The 21,413-nt window shown below is 39.8% G+C and overlaps 1 protein-coding gene across 1 annotated transcript in view; it reads right to left on the reverse strand.

Annotated features, from left to right (window-relative positions):
• The window catches only part of si:ch211-26b3.4 (connector enhancer of kinase suppressor of ras 2), a 58,876-nt gene that overhangs the window by 16,667 nt on the left and 20,796 nt on the right, over positions 1-21,413 (reverse strand). The window contains exons 3-11 of the mRNA XM_061834861.1: positions 19,638-19,840; positions 18,988-19,075; positions 17,401-17,442; positions 12,456-12,575; positions 9,820-9,879; positions 9,644-9,712; positions 5,051-5,197; positions 1,004-1,122; positions 727-938 (exon numbers count right to left, since the gene is read on the reverse strand). Coding sequence (XP_061690845.1) covers positions 727-938; positions 1,004-1,122; positions 5,051-5,197; positions 9,644-9,712; positions 9,820-9,879; positions 12,456-12,575; positions 17,401-17,442; positions 18,988-19,075; positions 19,638-19,840 — 1,060 coding nt within the window. The remainder of the gene's footprint in view (positions 1-726; positions 939-1,003; positions 1,123-5,050; positions 5,198-9,643; positions 9,713-9,819; positions 9,880-12,455; positions 12,576-17,400; positions 17,443-18,987; positions 19,076-19,637; positions 19,841-21,413) is intronic.

The raw sequence follows: 21,413 nt of genomic DNA on the forward strand, positions 1-21,413 counted from the left end.
TAGACTTATTATCACCCTTGTTACCATTTCTTTCAACCTTCCAGTTTTTTTTCACATTAAACTTTTTATTGGCTATTATATTTGGTGAATATATCTCTGCATAGCGGAATACCCAAACAGCTCCCTGCTTTCATTGACAGTCCAGACGTAGTCCAGACTCACAGCTCCTGTGAATGCATATTAATGCAGTTGTTTGTCGTGTGACCCTGGCCTTTCACATCATGACAGCCACTTGAGAGTCTCAGATGAAGGAAGAGGATGTCTTGAAAGCTTTCTGGGACAGTGGGAAAGACAGGCCTTGAAACTGTGCTCATGGATTTGTGTTTGATTTTCATGACAATGACAGCCTAGCATCAGGATACTTCTCTATTGAGACTCCAAAGAGAACACTGTATCCCCAATGAAGAGAAAGCTGCCAGAAAGTGAACATTATCCTTCTGCCTCCGGATAGAATATTTGTTTCTTGGTCCACGCGCTACCCTTCAAACCAGTTCCAGGTCATCGGCTCTATCTGCTGCGTAATGTTACATCCGTGCTCATAGACAGATGACGTTAGAGGCAGTGTTGACACAGGTGATAAACAGCCATTAAAACAAAAAAATGAAAACATGATGAGGAAGTGCTGATAGGAAAAAGGTGTGGACATTTGCGGTAGAGAGCATGCTGTTCTACTGAAGAAACACAGGTTTGGAGCCATGAAAGTAACAGAACATAAAATCTTCTTACCATGTGTGGGGGTCTTGTCCCGCCTGCGCACGCCCGTATTACGGCCTCTGTCATATTCAGAGCCTGGTGGTCTGTCTCCCTCCAAAAGAGAGAAGTACTGACCACTGTCCTGGTCCAAATAGTAGCTTACAGCCTCAGAGCCTTTAGAACCTGACTGCGAGCTCACACTGTACCGGGTGATGTCATCACATGAAATCAAGCCCAATTCCTCCCTGAGAACACAGTACCATTTTAGTCATAGTTCAGCACAGACATCTTTAGGTTCCCAGACCCTCACCTCGGGCTGTACAGTCCAGAGACAGGAGAAAGGATGTAGACATCCTGGGCATCCATTTTGGACATGCCTAAAGTTCCACCTGGTGTAGGGGATGTACTGGTAGGGCTGTTGGGGAGTGGCTGAAAAGAAATCAAGACCGATTGTATTATAATTGGATCTGTCTTGGAGCACAAGTTGTAGAAACTAAGTGGCCATTGACAGAAAACAAAAGAAGGGAAAATATTATCTCCCTAAATTACAGCAGGGTCCGTGTCAATCAATGAATCAAAAAGATGGGAGGTATTTCTACACAGACTAGCTGCCATGTTCTATGGGCTCTGACAGCGGAGCCTCTCCCGCATTCACTATTCTGTCGCTTTGTTTCAAGCCTCTTTACACACAGGGTTCTCAGTGTCTGTTTCCATGACAACCGCTGCTCTAACTGAGGGCAGAGGAAAGCTACCGTGGCCTGGTACCGCGGCATGACTCAAGGACACGTCATCTGCCTTTGGGTCCGCTATAAGACCGGGATGCCTTGCTGATGTCATGGGAACTCAAATGAAATATTACACCAGCTTAGAGGACTGTAACATATCAAGTTGTATATAGTACATATCTTTAGGGCTATCCATTAAATTTATACCTTCCATCCTCTCATCAGTAGGCCTTGTTTCTGTACTTTAATTTTTGCAGTCCATAGTCAAACAGGTTTTCAAAAAAATGATGAAAGCTGGTTTGAAAATATATGGGGGATGCGGTGAAGCGGACACAAGCAACTAGGTCAAAAAGAGAGAGAAAAGGAGAAGGGGAGTGGTGGAGAGGAGAGTGAGTCAGGGAGCTGCGCTATGAGAGTGAAAATAGTAATTTAGTGATTACAGTCCAGTCTTGGGAAAACATGGAAGAGAGGCTGGGGGTGAACATAGAGCATGATGGGACTACTCCAGTATGTCAAAACATGACTTAAGCAATTTCACCCCTACTGCATTTGCTAAAAAACTTGACAAATTTTGTACCTAAGTCCTTCACAGAGCGATGTTCCCCATATTGTAATCTTAACCACTTTCCATGCATTAAAATAATTAATAGGACTAAAAAAATCAATTTGATTGTCGGGATCAAACAAAAGGTCTCCTTTTGAATACTTTCATTCAAATATCTTTATCAGACTGAAGCTGAAGAGAAGTTCAAATTGGTTTACTCTCTGGAAATAAGACAAATCACTGGCACAATCAGGTGATTCTAACTTGATTTGATTTTGACTTTTCAGGTGTATTAAATTTAGCAGCCTACAAGATCTATAATTTACGACAGCATACTAAGATCATAAAGCGAGAGGAAAATAAATCAGAGACATGATTTGAAGTCGTCAAGTGTCATCAGAATGAGATTAAAGTCATTGCGATGAGATATAAAGTTGTCAGGAAATTTAAAGTCATCAGGTCAAGATGAGATTTAAAGTCAACAATTGCGTGATTGGATCCTGATTAACAGACTTAAGCTATAACAACTTCACCACAGGCGGCCCTGTTGGACTCACTGGCTGCTCCAGGATATGCCTCTATCTATCTATCTATCTATCTATCTATCTCTATCTATCTATCTATCTATCTATCTATCTATCTATCTATCTATCTATCTATCTATCTATCTATCTATCTATCTATCTATCTTCATTTTCTTAGCTGCTTATCCTCACAAGGGCTGCAGAAGTGCTGGGGCCTATCCCAGCTGTCTTCGGGCAGGGGCGTTGTACACCCTCAACTGGTTGCCAGTCAATCGCAGTGCACATGAAAACAAAACCATTTGCACTCACATTAACACCTATGTGCAGTTTAGAGCCTTCATACATCCTGCATGCGTGTTTTTGCGATGTGGGAGGAAAGCGGAGTGCCCGGAGTAAACCTACAGAGGTAGAGGGAGAACATGCAAACTCCTCACAGACGGGACCAGCATTTGAACCCCGTCCCCAGAACTGCGAGGGAGATGGTTTAACCATTCGTCCACCGTACCATGCTTGTTTAATGATTTTTATGTCGTCATGATGGCTAAGTTTACTGCAAAATACTGCAGGACCCAGAGCTAATGTGTAACTACGACGTAAGGGAGCATTATCATACCGTATGTACCGTACATGTACAGTATGCATATGTGTATATGTGACGAGCTAGTAGTACTTTGTAATACTTTGTAGTACCTGCTTTTGACAACTAAAACTATAAATAGTGAGTCAAGGTGGGTAAAGTGCAGAGGAATACACAGGTATTAACATGAATGTGAACTTTCCATTTACCTCCATTCTACTATTTTGTTGAAATAGAGCAATGAATCATTAAAAAGCTGTCAGGGATTTAAGGGGGTGCAGCTGTCATTTTAGCCAAATCCACCATACCATCAAACTTTAACCAAGATGCTGAAAAATCACTCTTTTCCTATTGAGCCTTCTTATTAACAATACATAACTCACAAATATGTGACTTAAAATAGCAGGCATTTACAACCAGCAATTATTCATACACTGACATACATTATAGATTTATGAAAAAAGGGTCTTGGAAAATGACTGGCGTACATGTGAGTCATGTGATAAATGGGTACATGTTGGCAAAATAAATAAATAAATAGATAAACATTTCTTTTGGAAAATTAAAGTTAATTAATTCAAGCTCTTCTTCCCCTGTAGGCCAGTACAGGCAAAAGCAAAACAAAAAACAAAAAGAGAGAGAGAGAGAGAGAGAGAGAGAGAGAGAGCAAGAGAGAGAGAGAGACAGACAGACAGACAGACACAGAGGAATGGAAAGGACAGCCATGGCGGGATTTGGGCCTTGAGTCACATGATCATTCAGGGACAAATTGTTTCTTTTTCTGGATTTTCTCATAATCCATCTGAATAGTAGCCATATTTGCAATGAGCTTCAAAGCTGCAGGATTCATCCTACAAAACCAGATATATTGTACAGTATGTGTTTCATTTGAAGCATGTACTGTATATAAAGTTTGCACCCAAAGATTTGCTTTACAAGGTAAAGGGAGGGCAAAAGTTCTGAATAGACAAAACAGCCCGCCACACTGCTACACGTGGGAATGATACACATTTTTTTTCTCATCCATATGGACAAGCATGCTTCTTACTGTGCTAAGAAATACGTGAAGACAGAGTAAAATATTCTGGAGCCAGTGAATATCTCCAGAACCTGCAGAGAATAAGATCTGGTTTCAGAGCCTGTAGTTCCATATGAATAATTAACAGCTCAAGCCTTTTTCAGGGCAAGCAAATTTAACATATCGCTTCATTTCTTTCAGACATAATTCTGCGTTCAGGTATGTTCTGGTTATGGTCTGTTGGTGTCCCAACAGTCTGTCATATAGAACATTTGGTGCCCCTTTAAACTCTTGATTCTATCCAACAATAAACAGATGATAGAAATTAAAGAGTGACAACCTAATAATACAGGAACAAATAGAAAACACCGAGGCAAACAGATGATATACAATCTCATTGACTCTATGCTCCCAGACATTATTTTGTTACTGTGAGAAAAGCACAAATACTCTACAAACAACAGTTCCTGGAAAAGAACCATGTACAGAGATGCTGAAGGACAGAACAGGAGGAGCAAAGGCAAAAATCCAAAGCACATGCCATCTCTATTTCAGCATGTATGGTACTGTTGAGGAATCAGTTCAAGCAAGCTCAGAATGCAGCTGTCACTTTAAGGAGCTCAACAGAAGCATTGCAATGTCAAACAAAGGACAGAGGATGTTCTATCCATCCATCTATCCAATCGCCCCTCTATGGATTCATTTTCATTTTTATCATGTTCAGGGTCACAGATAAGGTGGCGCATTTCCCAGCTGACTGAATACTGACACCCTGCAAGTGTCCCCAGTCAATCACAGGGCACAAAAGAGACACACAATTCTCACATCTACCGTCACTGAGCAGGAATCAATGTCATGCTGGCTGCACCAAAATTAGCAGTGGCAGCCACCCACTGGGTCATAATACTGAGTGTAAAAAGTAAGGGAGCAGAATGAGTCAAACAAGTGCAACAATGGTGTTGCTGGTACCTGCAAGCCCAATGGTTTCCAGCGCACATTCCTCAGCAGAGCCGGAGTGGAACTCAGAGTGTTCTGCGGCCGTTTCTTCAGCGTTAGGATGACTCCGCAGGGGTCTTCTCTTAAAGCGTTGACGAGGTTCTTCAACTGCCAGCCCACCTGGGGAGCGCACGACGCACAAAGACTAAATGAAATTTCCATTAATGACCTTTGAAAACAACGAACTCCGACATTCTATGAAGTGTATTTCAACAAATACAAAATTGCTGGACAACGGAAGAAAATGTAGGAATAAAATATGACCAGAAAGGATGCACTAAAAGTACTGGTACTTATTGATTACATCCAAAATAATGAAATTTAAATAAAAAAAGCGTGACATCCTTTTGGAAAGACTTTCTGCAAGCTTGTAGGTGGAGTGAGTCTGTTGTTTTTTTTCCATTCATACAGAACTACATTTTTTAGGTTGAAGTCAATATCCTTCTAGTTTTAGTTGGCCCAAAAGATGTTTATGAGGTTGAAGTCAATGTTTTCCATACTAATATTTTTCCTGTTGACGTTATTGGTGCTGTGGAACTTCATGCATCCTTTTGTTGTGTGGCTTTTTGGGATGGTGTAGGGTGATTGTTTCATTTTGATGGCGAACTTGGACACCACTGGTACAAGCTATAATTATGATATGACTGAAGCTGAAATAGTTCTTGTTTTATATTTTGGCTTTTTAGCACTTTTCTCAGGTAAGGAAAGAATGGCTTAGTTAGAAAGAATGTAGGGACAGTACGATGGCACAAGACAGCTGACTTTATTCTTTCTTCATGGCTCCGTCGAGCTCAAACGACACTTGTGAGACCAATGACTGACCACTGGTCACTACAACTGGAAGTGTCCGCAGAGACCACCACACATACGCCCAAAAATTTTGGAAGACTTTATTTTATTATGATAACCAATCTCTTATTTTGTTGCACGGCATAGATTCTCTTCAGCCCATATTAAAAGAATCAATCCAGCATTCTTTGATAATAAAAAGATAAAGTCTTCCCATTAACATCCTGTCCACTTTTGATTGGATCTCTTTAGGCCTTTTGAAGAATGGAACTTTTTTGCTTTGAGGTAATATACTTTGAATTTTGAAATATAGAATTCCTCATAGATTTGGTAAATTTATGCTTGAATTAATCTTAAATTAAGTTTTCCAATGGAAGTTGCTATTGGTGTCCCTTGTACAATCACCAATCTGCTGCAACATTATTATTATTATTACTATTATTATTATTATTTTTATTATTAATGTTGTTCTTGTTATCGTCAGTACAGTGTTATTTTTGTTTTACAGTTTTGCCACTGGCAGGGAGAGGAATTAAGGATTACAAAAAACTTTTTTTTAAAATTCAGAATTTATGATTGGTTGACGTACACTGGACATTTCTTTCTGATTCCAATTGTTTTCTTTTACTGAAGCAGGCCACATGTTATGTGTGGACACTGGACAGCACGTATCCACACAGACACAAAGCACACAAACAATGTTCACTCGGCCAGTTAGAAAGTGTTCAGTTTGCAAATATGCACAGAGACAATGGAAACAAAGGGAGACCTACCAAAATAACAGCATCACATAAACTGCTGCTGCAGTGTTGTTGTTTTCTTTTTTTTTTTTCAAATCCCAGGAGTGTTCATTATTTTCCCAAATGCTATTACCAAGTCGTAATTATGTTGCCTCTTCAAACAATCAGTTTGATATCTGAGAAACACCTAAATCTCATCTCATAAACAAAACTACCCATCTTGTTTTGAAGCTGGTTTCACACAACAACTGTCCTAAACGTAAGGGAAATTCTATACATGAGTTTTTTATTTTTTGTGAAATGAAATAAGTTCATCATTGAAATGTAATATATTGCACACAAAGAGAATTGTGACCAAGTCATCAGTTGCGATGATTTCCTAATTCCTCTTTCTTCCCTCTCATATAGTAATGAAAAAGGACATACTTCCCATCGCTGTCACCTCACTTTCATGCCATCCACCCCCCTCACCTTCCCTTTCGTTGCTTGTTACCTACTCCTCCTTCCATCTCTCCCAGCTTTGCCTCTCACCAGTATCCTCTGTTTGCCTAATCATACTCTTCCCCACACCTGTGCCTCCCTCTGCTTATCTCCTCCTCCCGGGGTGAGGGATCAGAGAGATGAGGGGCTCACAGAGGGAGTAACGAGCAGTTGGAACTAAGCGCCCGGCAGGGAGCAGTCTACATCATAACCCGAAGGAGCGTGCGGTGGGCTATAGTACGTAACTCGCTCACAAGTCAAAGGATGCCGCAAAAGCTTAAAGTAGAACAAAACAGACCAAACAAATGTCTTGTAAATTTGACATCACTAAAAAAGTCTTGTTAAAAAGGGAGACAATGAATGAATGAATAAAAAAAAACTAAGTCACTAAGTATACGAAATCAGGCTTTAAAAGATGCGGTGGGCGTGTCGCTGAATGCTCTGAAAACCCCGCTTACACAGACCTTTCGGCTGTCAATCAAATAAGTGTCTTCTTTATAATGGCTCCTAAGCAAAGCAAAGCAAATTTATTTGTATAGCGCATTTCATACACGAGGTAACTAAATGTGCTTTACATGATTTAAGGTATTTGAAAACAAAGAGATAAAACATTGAAAACTGGATAAAAACAATAAAAATGACAAACAAAATATTTTAAAAAAAGACAATTAAAACTGCATACAGTACAAGTAAGATGATCAAAAAGGGGATATATTCTAAAAGCATGAGAAAAAACAAGAGTTTTCAAACTGGATTTAAAAAAATTCACACTTGGGGCTGACCTCACCTCTGTTGGCAACTTATTCCATTTGTGTGCAGCATAATAGCTACAGTAAATGCTGCTTCACCATGTTTGCTTTGGACTCTGCGCTCCACTATTTGATCTGAGTCAGTCAATCTCAGAGCTCCACTGGGTTTGTATTCCGTAAGCATTTCCTTCATGTATTCAGGACCTAAATCCTTTAGTGATTTATAGACCAGTAGCAGAACTTTAAAATCTATTCTGAAGCTGACTGGAAGCCAGTGTAAAGACTTTAGGATTGGCGTTATATGCTCTGACCGCTTTGTTTTGGTCAAAACGCGAGCTGCAACATTTTGAATGAAATGCAGCTGTTTAATACTCTTTTGGGGGAGTCCAGTCAGAAGACCATTACAGTAGTCTGGTCTACTTGAGATAAAAGCATGTATGAGCTTTTCCTGGTCTGCTTGACATATACAAGACTTGATTCTAGATATATTTTTCAGATGGTAGAAGGCAGTTTTTGTGATTGATTTGATATGATTGTTGAAAGTCAGGTCAGAATCAATCAGAACAACAAGGTTTTGGACTTGGGCTTTGGTTTTTAGAGATAGAGAGTCCAGGTGTTTACTAACAGCAATTCTCTTTTCTTTATTGGCAAACACTCAGATCGCAAACGCACAGTCGCAGGCTGCAGTGAAGCAGTTTCCCAACCGGCATAATAACCATAAACCACGCCTCCAGGACAATTTTCCCTCCTTTGAAATTCAGCTTCAACACGCTTCTTTGGCCAATAAACGGTGCGCCATAAGCGGCCACAAATGCGCACCAAACCCCCTGGATGATTTTTTTCCCCCTCATTTTCGTTGGCCCGTAATGTGCGGCAAGCAACTGGAAGGCAAACGGCCATAACGTCATTGTGAAGGATCTCTGGCAGCATCTCTAATCGCTGTCGGGCTGCCAACGGGCCGCAGAGCAGCAAATCCCATCCAGTTCGCCATTGCCTCCCAATGCCCGTGGTGCCAGACGGCAAGACACTGTGGCCCAAATAACACAAAACACATTACACTTTAGGCAAGCTGTAGTTTTTCAAGTTGTGGGCATAGTTTGCTGGCCAATTGCACACTATTCTGGTAGTAATCAGTTGAAGTGAAGTGAAATGAAGAAGAAGTGGCAATGCTGCCGAATGGCCACTGCATTGACTAAGCTCACTTGGTGCTTCTATTGTATGGGGAGAGAGAAACAAAACATCACAATAGTTCAACTATAAAAGAAAACTTCACTGAGGAGCATAAGACCAAGATGGCACAATCCAGAGAAAGACGTTAAATTAAAAAGATCCCTTATTCAATTCAATTATTGAAAAAATCATTTTGAAACAGTGCCGACAACATACTGCATTGAATCATAGCCTCTCAGGAGGCACCATTACTTATAAAAGGGACGGCCATTTTTGTACCTTGATCCAATCGACTGGAAACTGTTTCAGTTTTGAAAGAGGAAAGGCAAGAAGAGGAGGAGCAAATCCCCTTTCGAGGTTTTCTAAAACACTGGAAAGACATCCCGGAGAGAGCCAAATGACAGTCAAACTGGTTTGAATTATGGTCTTGCAGAATGTATCCAACAATCTTCTCCAATTGCAAAACTGATTAGCCTACATATACGAGCAGGCATTGTAGGAGGACATGAAGCACCATGGTGAGAGTCTTTCTGAATGGAAAACCAAATGCTTATGTTCGGCTTCAATTGACACAGGGAAAGATGATAGTTTCCTTTTTCTTTTGGGTTTTATGAATGTGGCTTTATTCCTCTGCTTACCACTGTCTGATGGTTGACTTGGATGACTTCATCACCTGCATGAATCTTTTTGCACTGATCTGCAGGAGACTGCAAAGGAAGGAATTGAGAGCAAGAGAATCCAATTAAGGATAAACCGTCACAATAGATGAAATAAGAATATGCAGTTGATGTGTTTGATTGTGTACCAAACTTACATTCTCTGTGGTCCCAGTGATAACGTGAAGTCCATCATACGTTGATTTGATGTACATCCCCTCAAAGATAAGCAAGACAGGGTATTAGTCAATGGAATACAGTGTGTATTAAATACACAGTACAGTTTATTTGTGTGTGCAGGTACCTCAATTGCTTTTGTGCTTTGTTCTAAATTGGTTCACTGCCTGTTCCATGTTTCTACTTTTGAAAACATTGTCCTAGCGTTGCATGGACTTTGTCCCATCTGTGTTTAATTTGCATTCGTTACACTCCTCCAGTCACTTATTTTGGGTTCTCCTTTAAATTGTCACCCATTTATGGAAGACTTACTTTAGACTTGAAAGAAAACCTGTCACATCTCAACGTTTGACCCATTCCAAATGGCTTAAGACTAATTTAAAATTTTCCTGAAGGACTGCTTCACTGCCCAGACTATAAATATCGGTCCGGCAAGTCTTCAAAGTTATGAATTATTGCCATTAAAAATATTTTTCCCTGAGCTGATAGTGAAACAGCTGTCTTTGCTGTGGTGTCCTTCCAAAAGTTCTGTTTAGCCTATGTATATAAAATATGGTCCAAATACTGTGGCCTGCCAAGAGTTCAAGTGCTGATGGAAGACACTCATAGATCGTAGATTTTATATTTTATTTGATGAAATTCAAGAGTCACTGATGGTGGAGTGGTATAGTTGGTACACACGCCAGACTTTGGTACAGCACCGGTCAGTGATGGTGTTGATATCTGCCCTGCAACTGGCGACCAGTTCAGGGTGTAGTCCGCCATTTGCCCAAACCTAGCTGGAATAGGCTCCGGCTCCTCTGCGACCCTTGTGAGGATGAGCGGCTTGGGTAATGGATGGATGGATTTGATGAAATTAGCTTGATGAAGCTGAGGTCGAAGGACATACTGTGCATGTATTCTACAGCTCCTAGGACTCCAGTTGCTACCCTCAGTCCAAATCAGTCCTTCATTAGGACTGTAGTGCATGCTGCCAAATGCAATCAGCTTTTAGCAAGTATCCAAATAAAAATGGCAATTGACTCTGTTTGTATTTGTTACTAAACCCTTGATGTTGTGACTCACAAGACTGGACTAAAACTGCTTTTAAATTAGATGAGTTGTTACAGTTTCACTGACAGTGGAAGCAGCTGAGTTGTTGGTGTAAGTTTTCTCAAGTGTGACAATTTTTGTTTTGTTTTGTTTTATCACCAACATAGCATTTTAATAAAAGCCACAAAATCTGTTAAACTATCTGTCGTGTCCTGTGGCTAGAACTGCTTCATCATTATATACATTATTCTTTTACTATTCTACGGGTATTGTGTAATGAGTACAAAAAAAGAGCCCATTATAGCATCAGAACTACAAATGGATACATATCTGTAGATGACCTCAATGTATCCCACCAGGCGTACTCTAACCCTTCATGATAGCCTACATGTACCATATGAGTTCTTCAAGAAACAATGTAAATAAAAAGTTAAAATAATCTGCAATAAATGTGAAATATTGGCTGCTGTGGCACAAACATAGCTTGAGGCGGAGCTTTTTTTCTTTTGTTCCTGGTGGAGCTTTGAGGCAGAAATTTTGTTTTGACCTATTTTTGAAGTTGACTTAGCAGAGTTATTTGTTTTTTTTCAGCAGCCCTAATTTCTACACATTAGTGAATGAGGTTGACTGATTATACAAAAACAGTCATTTATTTTTTTAATCTACACTTAAACCTTTGTGCCCTGCATAAATTCTGAAGCTATCCAGGGTGGATAGGAGGTAACCATGGGGTTTAATTATGGTTATTGTTCCATGTATGTGTCTTTTTCTGCTAAAATATATGTAAAAGACAAAAAAATAATAGGATCACAGAAAATGAAATAGTTCTGAAATACAGTTTTAACATGATCAAACATACCATATAAACATACTATATGTTAAGATGGAGGAAAATATGGAGTTGCTACGACGTTTGTAACATCTTCTTTAAAGAATATTTTAGAGCTTTACATGTAGGAATTATGTCCGAGGCCCCGTAGCTCAGTGGTTAGAGCACTGGTTTGGTAAACGAGGGGTTGTGGGTTCGTATCCCACTGAGAAGGGTTGCGTCAGGAAGGGCATCCCGCGTAAAAATTGTGCCAAACGTATATATGCAGTTCATCTGAGATGATGATGATGATGATGATGATGAGAGCTGTGGCGACCCCGATAGGGACAAGCCGAAAGAGAAACAACAACACGTAGGAATTGTGTCCAATTAGTCAAATGAACAAATGTGAGATCTCATGATGGCCCTAAGAAATGGGCTGGTGGCTCCCTCTTCTAATTCATCCCAAATAAATGTATTTACTGGGTTTGAAGCCGGGTTTCCGTGCTCTTAAACCAAAATCATCCAAGTATGCCTTAATGGAATTTGCTGGGTGCAATAGTTCATGTTAGAAAAGAAAATGGCACTTCCCAAACTGTTCCCACCAGGTGGAAAAAGTACAAAATGTCTTGCTGAGATTAAGGAAATACAATTCCGGGGGATGTAAAGATTCTAGTCAAACTGCTATTTGAGTATTTCTTACATGGTGTACGGGTACCAATTGATGTCTGTGAATGCGTGCGTGTGTCTGTGTGTGGTTTTTTTTTTTTTGTTTACCAGGCCTTCGCTGGGCATGATGCTTGTCAGGTGGACAACCTCCAGATGCGCTGACTGAGAGACCAGGGAGTCTGATGAAAGAGAAATGATGTGGTCGCATATCCCTGCTAAGGTCTTACACTGGAGGTAGAGAGAAAGAGGGGGAAAGAATGACAGAGGGATGAAGTTATTTTCATTCCTATAGTGAGCTCTCTGGAAGGTGTTAAAGAAAAATCAAACTTCATGGGATAGTTCCATATCTCCCCTCTCACTAATTCAACAGACAAGCTGCTTTTTGTCTGTCACCAGGCATGCTGCACAACACCAATTCTTCCACACTTTGTAATTCAAGCAGAATTACATTATTGCCCATGTCTTGAATAAAAAGAAAAACATTTAATTTAAAATTAGCCTACGATATGTTCTCCAATACTGCAACTGGGTGTATCCCCCCAGAAAATCACTCTTTGACTGGCCAGTACTCTTTTGATTCAGGTGCTTTTGACATCTAATCACATTTAAAATAATCTAATAGCAGAAAAGAAAACACTCAATAAAAGATAAGTGAAAGAGTGAATACATTTTCTCCTCTTTTCCCAACTAAGGTCATGCATTGCCAGTTCAATCAGCAGCAGCATCTCTGCCTTTTGGCTGACTGACTTCAGTGGGTTTACACAGGCGATTATCCGTCCTTATAGGCTTAGTAACAAACATGCACACATACAAACGCACTTGCCAGAATCCAACTGGCATAAAAGTCCAAGAACACTCCCAATGTTATTGATATTTGCATTAAGTCAGTGGTTCTTAACCTAGGTTTGATCAAACCACAGGGAGTCCATGAGTTAGTCTCAGGGGTTGAGTGGAGGTAAAGACATGCACGCGTAATCGTACACGCGTACACAAACACAGTGACCGTTCTATTCACATCGATCGTATGATTTGTGGTGTCACGCTCCTCTTGATTGTCATTGGCTGCATAATGTCTGTTCAAACATTCTACAAGGTTACGGATTTGTAAATGATCCTTTTTGCAGACATAAACATAACAAACATAAAAACAAAAAAAAAGGAAGACTATTTTGCAAAAATGATAAAATAGTGGCACTTGACAAGGTGAATCTGCACATTTTTCAACTTTTCTCTGTAAGGCAATAGCAAAATATGAAGTCATTGGCAGGAAATATCCATGAGGTATTATTTTGTTTTGTTGTGTGAAATAAAAAAAACATTTTTTTTTACTTTTTTTAATTTTGTGTGCAATGGATGCATGATTCATTTAGTACTTTGTATATACTGTATTTGTAATTGTTTTCATATATTCATATTTATTTATGTATGTATTTTTTATAAAATACATACCTCTGTTTTGAATTTTGGGATAAAAGAAAATTTATTTTTTTGATTGCAAAGGGTTTGGTGAATGCATGTATGAAAGTGTGTGATTAACTATGTCAAACAAGGTTAAGAACCACTGCATTAAGTGATGTGGCATGGTGCCTCACAGTGCAGACCCAGATAACCCCTTCAAAAAATAATCTTCTGTTCTCAATCTTAATGAGCAATTACAGGATTATAGTTCTGGAAGGAAGAGAGCAGGTCTCAGACACACACACACACACACACACACATACACTCACACATACACACACACACACACACGCAAACTGGGATTCAAGTGTTCAAAAACATCGATATTCGCTGAGATAGAAAAAGGTGGAGAAAATTCTTTGCCATGGTTTGGCTGTCTCTGATTAACTCTGATCTATGTTCTTTTTTTTTTTTTTTTGCTAAATTATGTCTGTTTTCTCTTCCATATGGGATACAAATGGCAGTGTAACCCAGGACGAGTATTCTGAGTTTCAGTTTACAAATAAAGTAAGTGTAAGAAGATGATCTTATCCTTATCAAGTCATTAATAGCCTTCATTTATGAACTGCAGCAAGTACACAGTTCTTCTTGTCCTCCTCTCTGATCATCTGACTAACAGTTCTGACCTGAAACAAGACACAAAAAGGCAACTCGCTAAGGTGCAGTTGCTATTTCTCTTTGACTGACACACCCAGCCTTGATCTGACACGCCTCTGGACAATCAGGGTGCAGATTATGGAGAAATTCACTTATGTGGTTGGCTGGCATGAGATTTAAGAGCAGTCAAACAGAAAGCCAGACATAGTACAGTGCCAAATGGATTAGACTCTGGCTTTGTGCTTCTGCCACCCTCCCTCACTCTCTTTTACCCCCACTTTTCTCCTCCTTGCATCTAACATACACAGCCACCACTATTATCTGAGTATATCTGTACATGACCATTTACTTTGCTGCGAGAATTAACTGGCGGGAAAAGGATTTAGAGAGGTAGAGGAGAGAAACGGAAAGGGCAAGAGGTAAAACGTGAGAGTCCAGTGCAGAAATGAAGAGGCAGAGGGAAAATACAACTAGGACAGCCTTAGATAATAGTGCTCATCCTTATGCATGAATGCACATAAAAACACATACACTTTATACACACTTCATGCTCCATCAGGCACACAGACTCATGCACTACGCTCTTCCTCATATGCACTAACACACATACACACAATATTCCTGTCCATCTGATTGCTTCGAGCTGTAGTCTCGAGCACAGCAAAGTAGCAGGGAGTTTTGCATTATTGAGCGGTGGCTGACAAACGTACAAGTCCCTCTACACTAGAGCTGACCAGAGCATAACACTGAACCGAATGCCAGAAGCTCACTGTCGCATACAGTATCAGTCTGTATTTACCTCCATGTGTAGATCCTGAACTTTTCATTTAAAGTTTTATTTATTTTGACAATAGGATTAGGCTCTGAAGAAACAACAGGAAGCAGAACTTGAGGTAGCAGAAAGGAAGATGCTGAGATTCTCGCTTGGTGTGAACAGGTTGGATAGGATTAGAAATGAGCTCATTAGAGGGACAGCCAAAGTTGGATGTTTTGGAGACAAGGTTAGAGAGAGCAGACTTCGATGGTTTGGACATGTTCAGAGGCGAGAGAGTGAGTATGTTGGTAGAAGGGTGCTGAGAATAGAGCTGCCAAAACCAAAGAAAAGGTTGATGGATGTTGTGAGGGAGGACATGAGGACAGTGGGTATTAGAGAGGAGGATGCACGGGATAGGCTTAGATGGAAAAAGTTGACACGCTGTGGCGACCCCGAATGGGACAAGCTGAAAGAAAAAGAAAAGTAGCCTCAAATTGTATTCCATAGTTGTTGAGGAATTTGAAAAATAACCCAAGTTTTGCAAAACACAAACAACAGCAATATACTATGGATGTAATATTATATCGTATGCACAGTCTCAAATTCAAAGCAGTTAAGACTACATACAGCAGGTTCCAGTGGAGTGTTCAGTTTTTTGAATATGCAAAATTGACCCAGGAATAGATTGTCAGTACCCACAGGGAAAATTGAGCAAAAGAAGTAGCAAGTTAACATGTTAAGGCTGAAGAGACAATCAAGTCTGGACTCTGGAGTTCATGTTCGCTACAAAAAGGAGTCACAAGCCAATAAGCCATTCGTTTGCTAGCACTGCAACATATTATTGTCACTTTTTTTTATTCAAAGATATTGCATTATTTTTGTTCAGATTAGTCGACTTTTTATATTCATGTGATTGTTAATTGTTAAAATATGGCAAGCATGCAGCAACTTTTATTGGGCCCTCCTCATTCATTGCGAGTTGAAAGCTTTAGCCCAGTTTTGAATATGGTCTTTCTCATTTGGAAGACTCTAAGAATGTAACAGTGTCCATCACGCAGACAGCACAGGTTTGATTCCTGGTCAGTGTATCAATACCATGCCATTGGCAGTCCCAAAGCTGGATTTAAAAGGTTGTTTCAGGAAGGGGAAGGAGAGTAAAGACAATGGCAAACAATCATGTAAGTTATTCTCAGCGATGGACAACAAGGCAAAAATCCTAAGAATAACTGAGAATGTTAAAATGTTACTAAAATATTATCTGTAAATTGATAATGGTTTTATGATGGTGACAGTTTGACCCCAGAATGATTAAATTCAATATTTATCTCTACAGTAAAATTGTTTTTTTAATATGACCTTTATTCCTTCATTCCGCCTATGTTGTCCACGGAGTAACCCGAATTTTTGCCTTCATTCAACCTTTTCAGTTTTTATTTCATTTCTTCCATCTGAGTTTAAATTATCAGTATCCTAATCTAACTCGCATCCAATTTGAGACACTTGCTGTTCAATCTAAAACACAATCACAGAAGTAAAAAAACTCCCAGACCACTATAAGATTTGAAAGTGTACAAGTTGTAGATCCAAAAAACACTCACACCTCCAGGTGTTTTTCATCATTCATCAATTTGCATTCTGCACAGTAGAGCACATCAATCACATATGGTACAGTACATATTCACGCTGTAGCAATATCCAATTTCTGAGATTTATAAATGTATTTGCCCTTAAAAAGTCCCAAGGTTTGGTTGAGTCGAGAATGCTTAATTCAGATATATAATTCAGATTAAGTCACTGATAGTGTATCGGTACACTGCTGACTTTCACGCAGCCAGATTGATTTCCTCTCAGTGACCAAGCTGTGAATTTGAGTGTGAATGGGTCACCGTTCTTCTGAGTGCCCTGCAATTAACTGGCAAAAAAATTCTGCTTGTTTGCCTTTTTTCACATAGACAGCTGGTAAGTCTCCAACTGACTGTGAAAAGAAAAGAGATCGGTTCATTTTTGGGGTTGTAGTACACAGGTGTGTAGAACTGTCCTACATATGCCATAGAGTTGTTTCTATTAATATGGCTAAATTTTTTAGCAGAATTTTAAGTAATGCTGTGGTGGGTGAGTTTGTACATTTGAGAAATTAACAACCTCATCATGCTTGGTGTGTTTTTTTTTTTCTTTCGTTAGAGGGCTCAAACGTTTAATTGTCACCAGACCTCCATAAATATGATATTTGGGGAAGAAACTTACCACATGAAGAATCTTATTCTCTGTCTCATATACAGTGCAATCCTGTGAAAAGGAAAAAACAACATTGTCATCTTCTCCACTGAAGCTATTCTTCTGCCCTAAATATAACAAACTAAAACAATGGGGAAATGAAAGGGCCAATTGGAAGGGAGATGATACCATTGCAGTGAAAATCAGCAGTCAGCGTTTTCATTTGTAAACTTCCATATTATGCAGATTACTCGATAACAGTGAGGGAGTCGTGTACTTAGCGTTTAAAAAATATCAACGCTACAGTTCGAACCTGACAGATTGTTATTTAACAATTGCTGATTGTTAATTTATTTCTTGGAAGGCAGCCAGATATGTCTACCAGATGCACACGGTAGCAGCGAATACATCTGCTTGATCCATTAGTGCAGGCTGTTTTACCCCCATTGTGTGTTTTACTGCACCCTGGCAGCCATGAATCCATTTGGGCCATTGTGAACCAGTGGGGTCACCTCTGTTCTGCTTCGACTCTGGCTCTTGTAAGAGTGGATGGGTGTTATCTGCAATGTTCCAGGACTAACAGTGGGCACTGAATCCAAACTGCTTCTTAAAGTAAATACAGTGCATGGAAGAGGTCCAATTGAGCAACTCCTGTCTCCATCCAAATAATGATTGCTCCTTTAACAATCACTCTCAAAAAAGGGACAAGTGTAAATGTAGGTAAGCACGATGGAAGAAGAGGGAGGACAGAAAAAATGAAAGAACGAGAAACGAGTTGTTCCTTCTCCATAAGAGCATATAAGTGACGCTGAGGATTGGAGTTGACAGTGAGTCAATGAACATGCTGGGAGCAGCTGTGATAGAGCACACTTGTCCCATCGGCAGCAAACAGCCCTTGGCATGTTGCTAGTGGGCAGATGTTCCACTTTTGTCAGATTTACAATAATGGAAACGACTGTAGACCTGAGCTCGATGCACCGATGTTCAATTTGCGTGCACATTTATGGGTGCAGTTGAAACAACCTGAGTGGAACAAAGATTTTGGAGTTAAACCATTTGTTTTCTTTTGCTTTAAAAGTCACACAAAAGCATAGATCTCATACAGACATCCCAGGTGACTGTTGGTGCAATCAAGTTTCTACCTGATTTGTAAGTTCAGATCTTGAGTACTGTGATTCCCAAACTTTGTACTCTCACTATCACCTCAAAAAAATACTTAGCCTGCCAAATTTCACCATTATGAGCAACATTCAAATATAGCAGCATAAACGGCTTCAGGGTTTTTTAAAAACAAAGTCGAGGCTTTGTTTCTACAAACTATCAACAACATCATTATGCATGGTGGAATCTGAATAATAAAAATAATAAAACTACACCTAATATTTCAATGAAAATGTATTGCACATAGATTAAATACAAATTGTACGTAAACATTTTTTTCCTCAAAACATTAACCAAGCTACTGTAACATAATGCATAGTTTGAACATCGAACTCAGTAATTCTTTGAGTATCACGAGAGGGAGGCCACACAATTAGCATTGCCTGTTCAATTAACAATAACTTGACTCGTGTATATGTGTCTGCACATGGAGGAGGTGGGGGTGTGGGGGATCACCTGCTGTACAATGGTAGTTAATTCTAGGCAGAGTTGCACAATATTGTTCTTCAGTAATGAATACTCTGTCACACTGGCAAATGGAGACCTGAAATGAAGGACAACAACAGTGTGATTTTGAAAGCTGTGATGGAATAGCCAGCTGGAAAAGTTAAACATATTCTTTCTTCTCCTCAGTGCTCAGTAGCAAACAATAAGCACATACAACAATATTTGGCTTTGATTCATAACCCTGGATGTCATGGCTAAAGCTCAGTTCAGTATTTCTTCATATTCTGGGATCTATATTTGTTGACTAAATAAGGGGACATCGTGTATATCACCTCCTTTGTTCAAATTTGATACAGTCTGTGTTTTCATAAATCTATACTGTTGGTGTATCTGTGTGTGTTAATTTTGTAAATTATTGAAGCTTTTAAAATGGCTTTGTTTTCGGATTATGCTATGTCATTGGCTCAACAATAATGCATTTTTGGGGGGTTTCGTAAAAAGAGTTGGTTTCAGAGACATGAGCATTCCAACCGATGCCAGTGAATTTATACATATGTGGGGCAAGTGTTGCTGACTGTATGTTTTTACCCTACATATACTACATACAATAAAGTTAGTTCTTTAACGCGTCTGAATTCAGTTGTGTGCGTACTTAATACCTGTCGAGCCAGGCAAGTAGATTTTTTGCTGCACCAATCAAATCCACCACTGAGGTGAGGAAATCATTGGGCAGTCTTCTGGAAGCTCTTCCGTCATAGTGCCCGCCTCTCCTTCTGCCCAGGATGAAGTTCTGGAGGTTCTTGGCTGAAGCATTAAGTTTGTGTGACAGAGTCCGGAGGTTTTCTGTCTCTAAGCCGTAGTTCTGGTGAAAAAAAACAAAATTCACTTTTTAACTACAATGTGCAGAAAACGAGCGTGATATTTAATGTCAGTTTGTGACTAACCCGAAGGCCCGCTGGACAGTGAGCTATGCGGATGAACATGACTGAAATGCCACGCGGCGTGCGGGGTTTGGCAACTAGTTTTCATTAGTGGCCAAATGTCAATCACAATCAAAATCTACTTTGTCAGGTATAAACAAGATCCAGTAGCAGAACACTGGCAAACCTCACCAATGAATTGCAGTGTATACGAACAATACATGTATTTAGTATTACAATAATCCATCCATTAATTTTCTGAGACGCCTATCCTCACAAGGGTCGCGGGAGAACTGGAGCCAATCCCAGCTATCATCGGGCAGGAGGCAGTCTTCACCCTGAATTGGTTGCCGGAAAATCACACCTAGGGGCAATTTAGAGTCTCCAATGAATGCATGTTTTGGGGATGTGGGAGGAAACCAGAGTGCCTGGAGAAAACCCAAGCAGGCATAGGAAGATAATGCAAACTCCACACAGGCAGTCCCAAGATTTGAATCCCGGTCCTCAGAAATGTGAGGCCAACGCTCTAACCAGTAGCTCCAATGTGTCGCTTTTTACAGTAATACTTAATTGTATTTATATTTCCAGTTGTACCTGTGGATGAAATAGTGAGGAGTCTGTCACTTCAAATGGATGAATAGTCAGTTATTGGTACCAAAAGCCTGCGAATTATCTGAAGGCTCTCCTTTTATTTCTTGCCCGTTTCATGCATGTCTTTTGTTTTTACATTATCGATACAATAGTAAGGGCAAAGTCACTTCTTTCATGTTTTTCATTAAAATAAAAACTAATAAAATGAAATAATGGAGCACAGTGTATACGACACTTTAAAACCTTTCCCAATAAGAACAGACACAGTTTTTCCATTGGAGTGAGTTTGTTTGTTTGCAGGAGTCAATCGAATAATGTGCAGTGTTTGTTTTTTTTTTTTTTGTGATTGTTCATTTCAGTTGCTTGCCTCGCATCGGCTGGGTTGCTTGATGTGCATTGGGCTTAAAACCATATAATTTTGTGTTGGTATAGTCGTCTGCACCAATTCAACTGAAACAAAGTGCGTCAAAATTGTGCACTGCCCTTTTCCGGCTAAATTGAAATCTTTCAAGGATGGAAAACAGTGGTGAAATGGAAGCGTGAAAGTGTTTAAAGAATCGGACATGGGAAGAAGATACAAACTGGATACAGGGTTTTTCCAACAGTGATTTAACCCAAGATGTCGTGACTGGGAAGCAGACATGCTAACCACTAAAAACTGCCGCCCAATAACTACAATAATCAAATGTTACAAGAAATCAATGCCTCTCTTTTTCTATTTTTTAAACTGAGAATTATGTGTTGTACTGTAGCTTCAACAATTCAACATTATATTGCATCTTTTATGAACGACCTCCTCTCTGGACAACAGTGTTACGTAACCCATTACTACACAATGCTGTGACCGGTGTACATAAACACACAGACTCCCTCAGCCACATTGTGCACAGCCAACCAAGGCAGCTCTGGAAATGTCTTGCCAGA

This window comes from Syngnathoides biaculeatus, chromosome 11 (assembly GCF_019802595.1).
Source record: "Syngnathoides biaculeatus isolate LvHL_M chromosome 11, ASM1980259v1, whole genome shotgun sequence".
In the NCBI taxonomy this organism is placed as follows: Eukaryota; Metazoa; Chordata; class Actinopteri; order Syngnathiformes; family Syngnathidae; genus Syngnathoides; species Syngnathoides biaculeatus.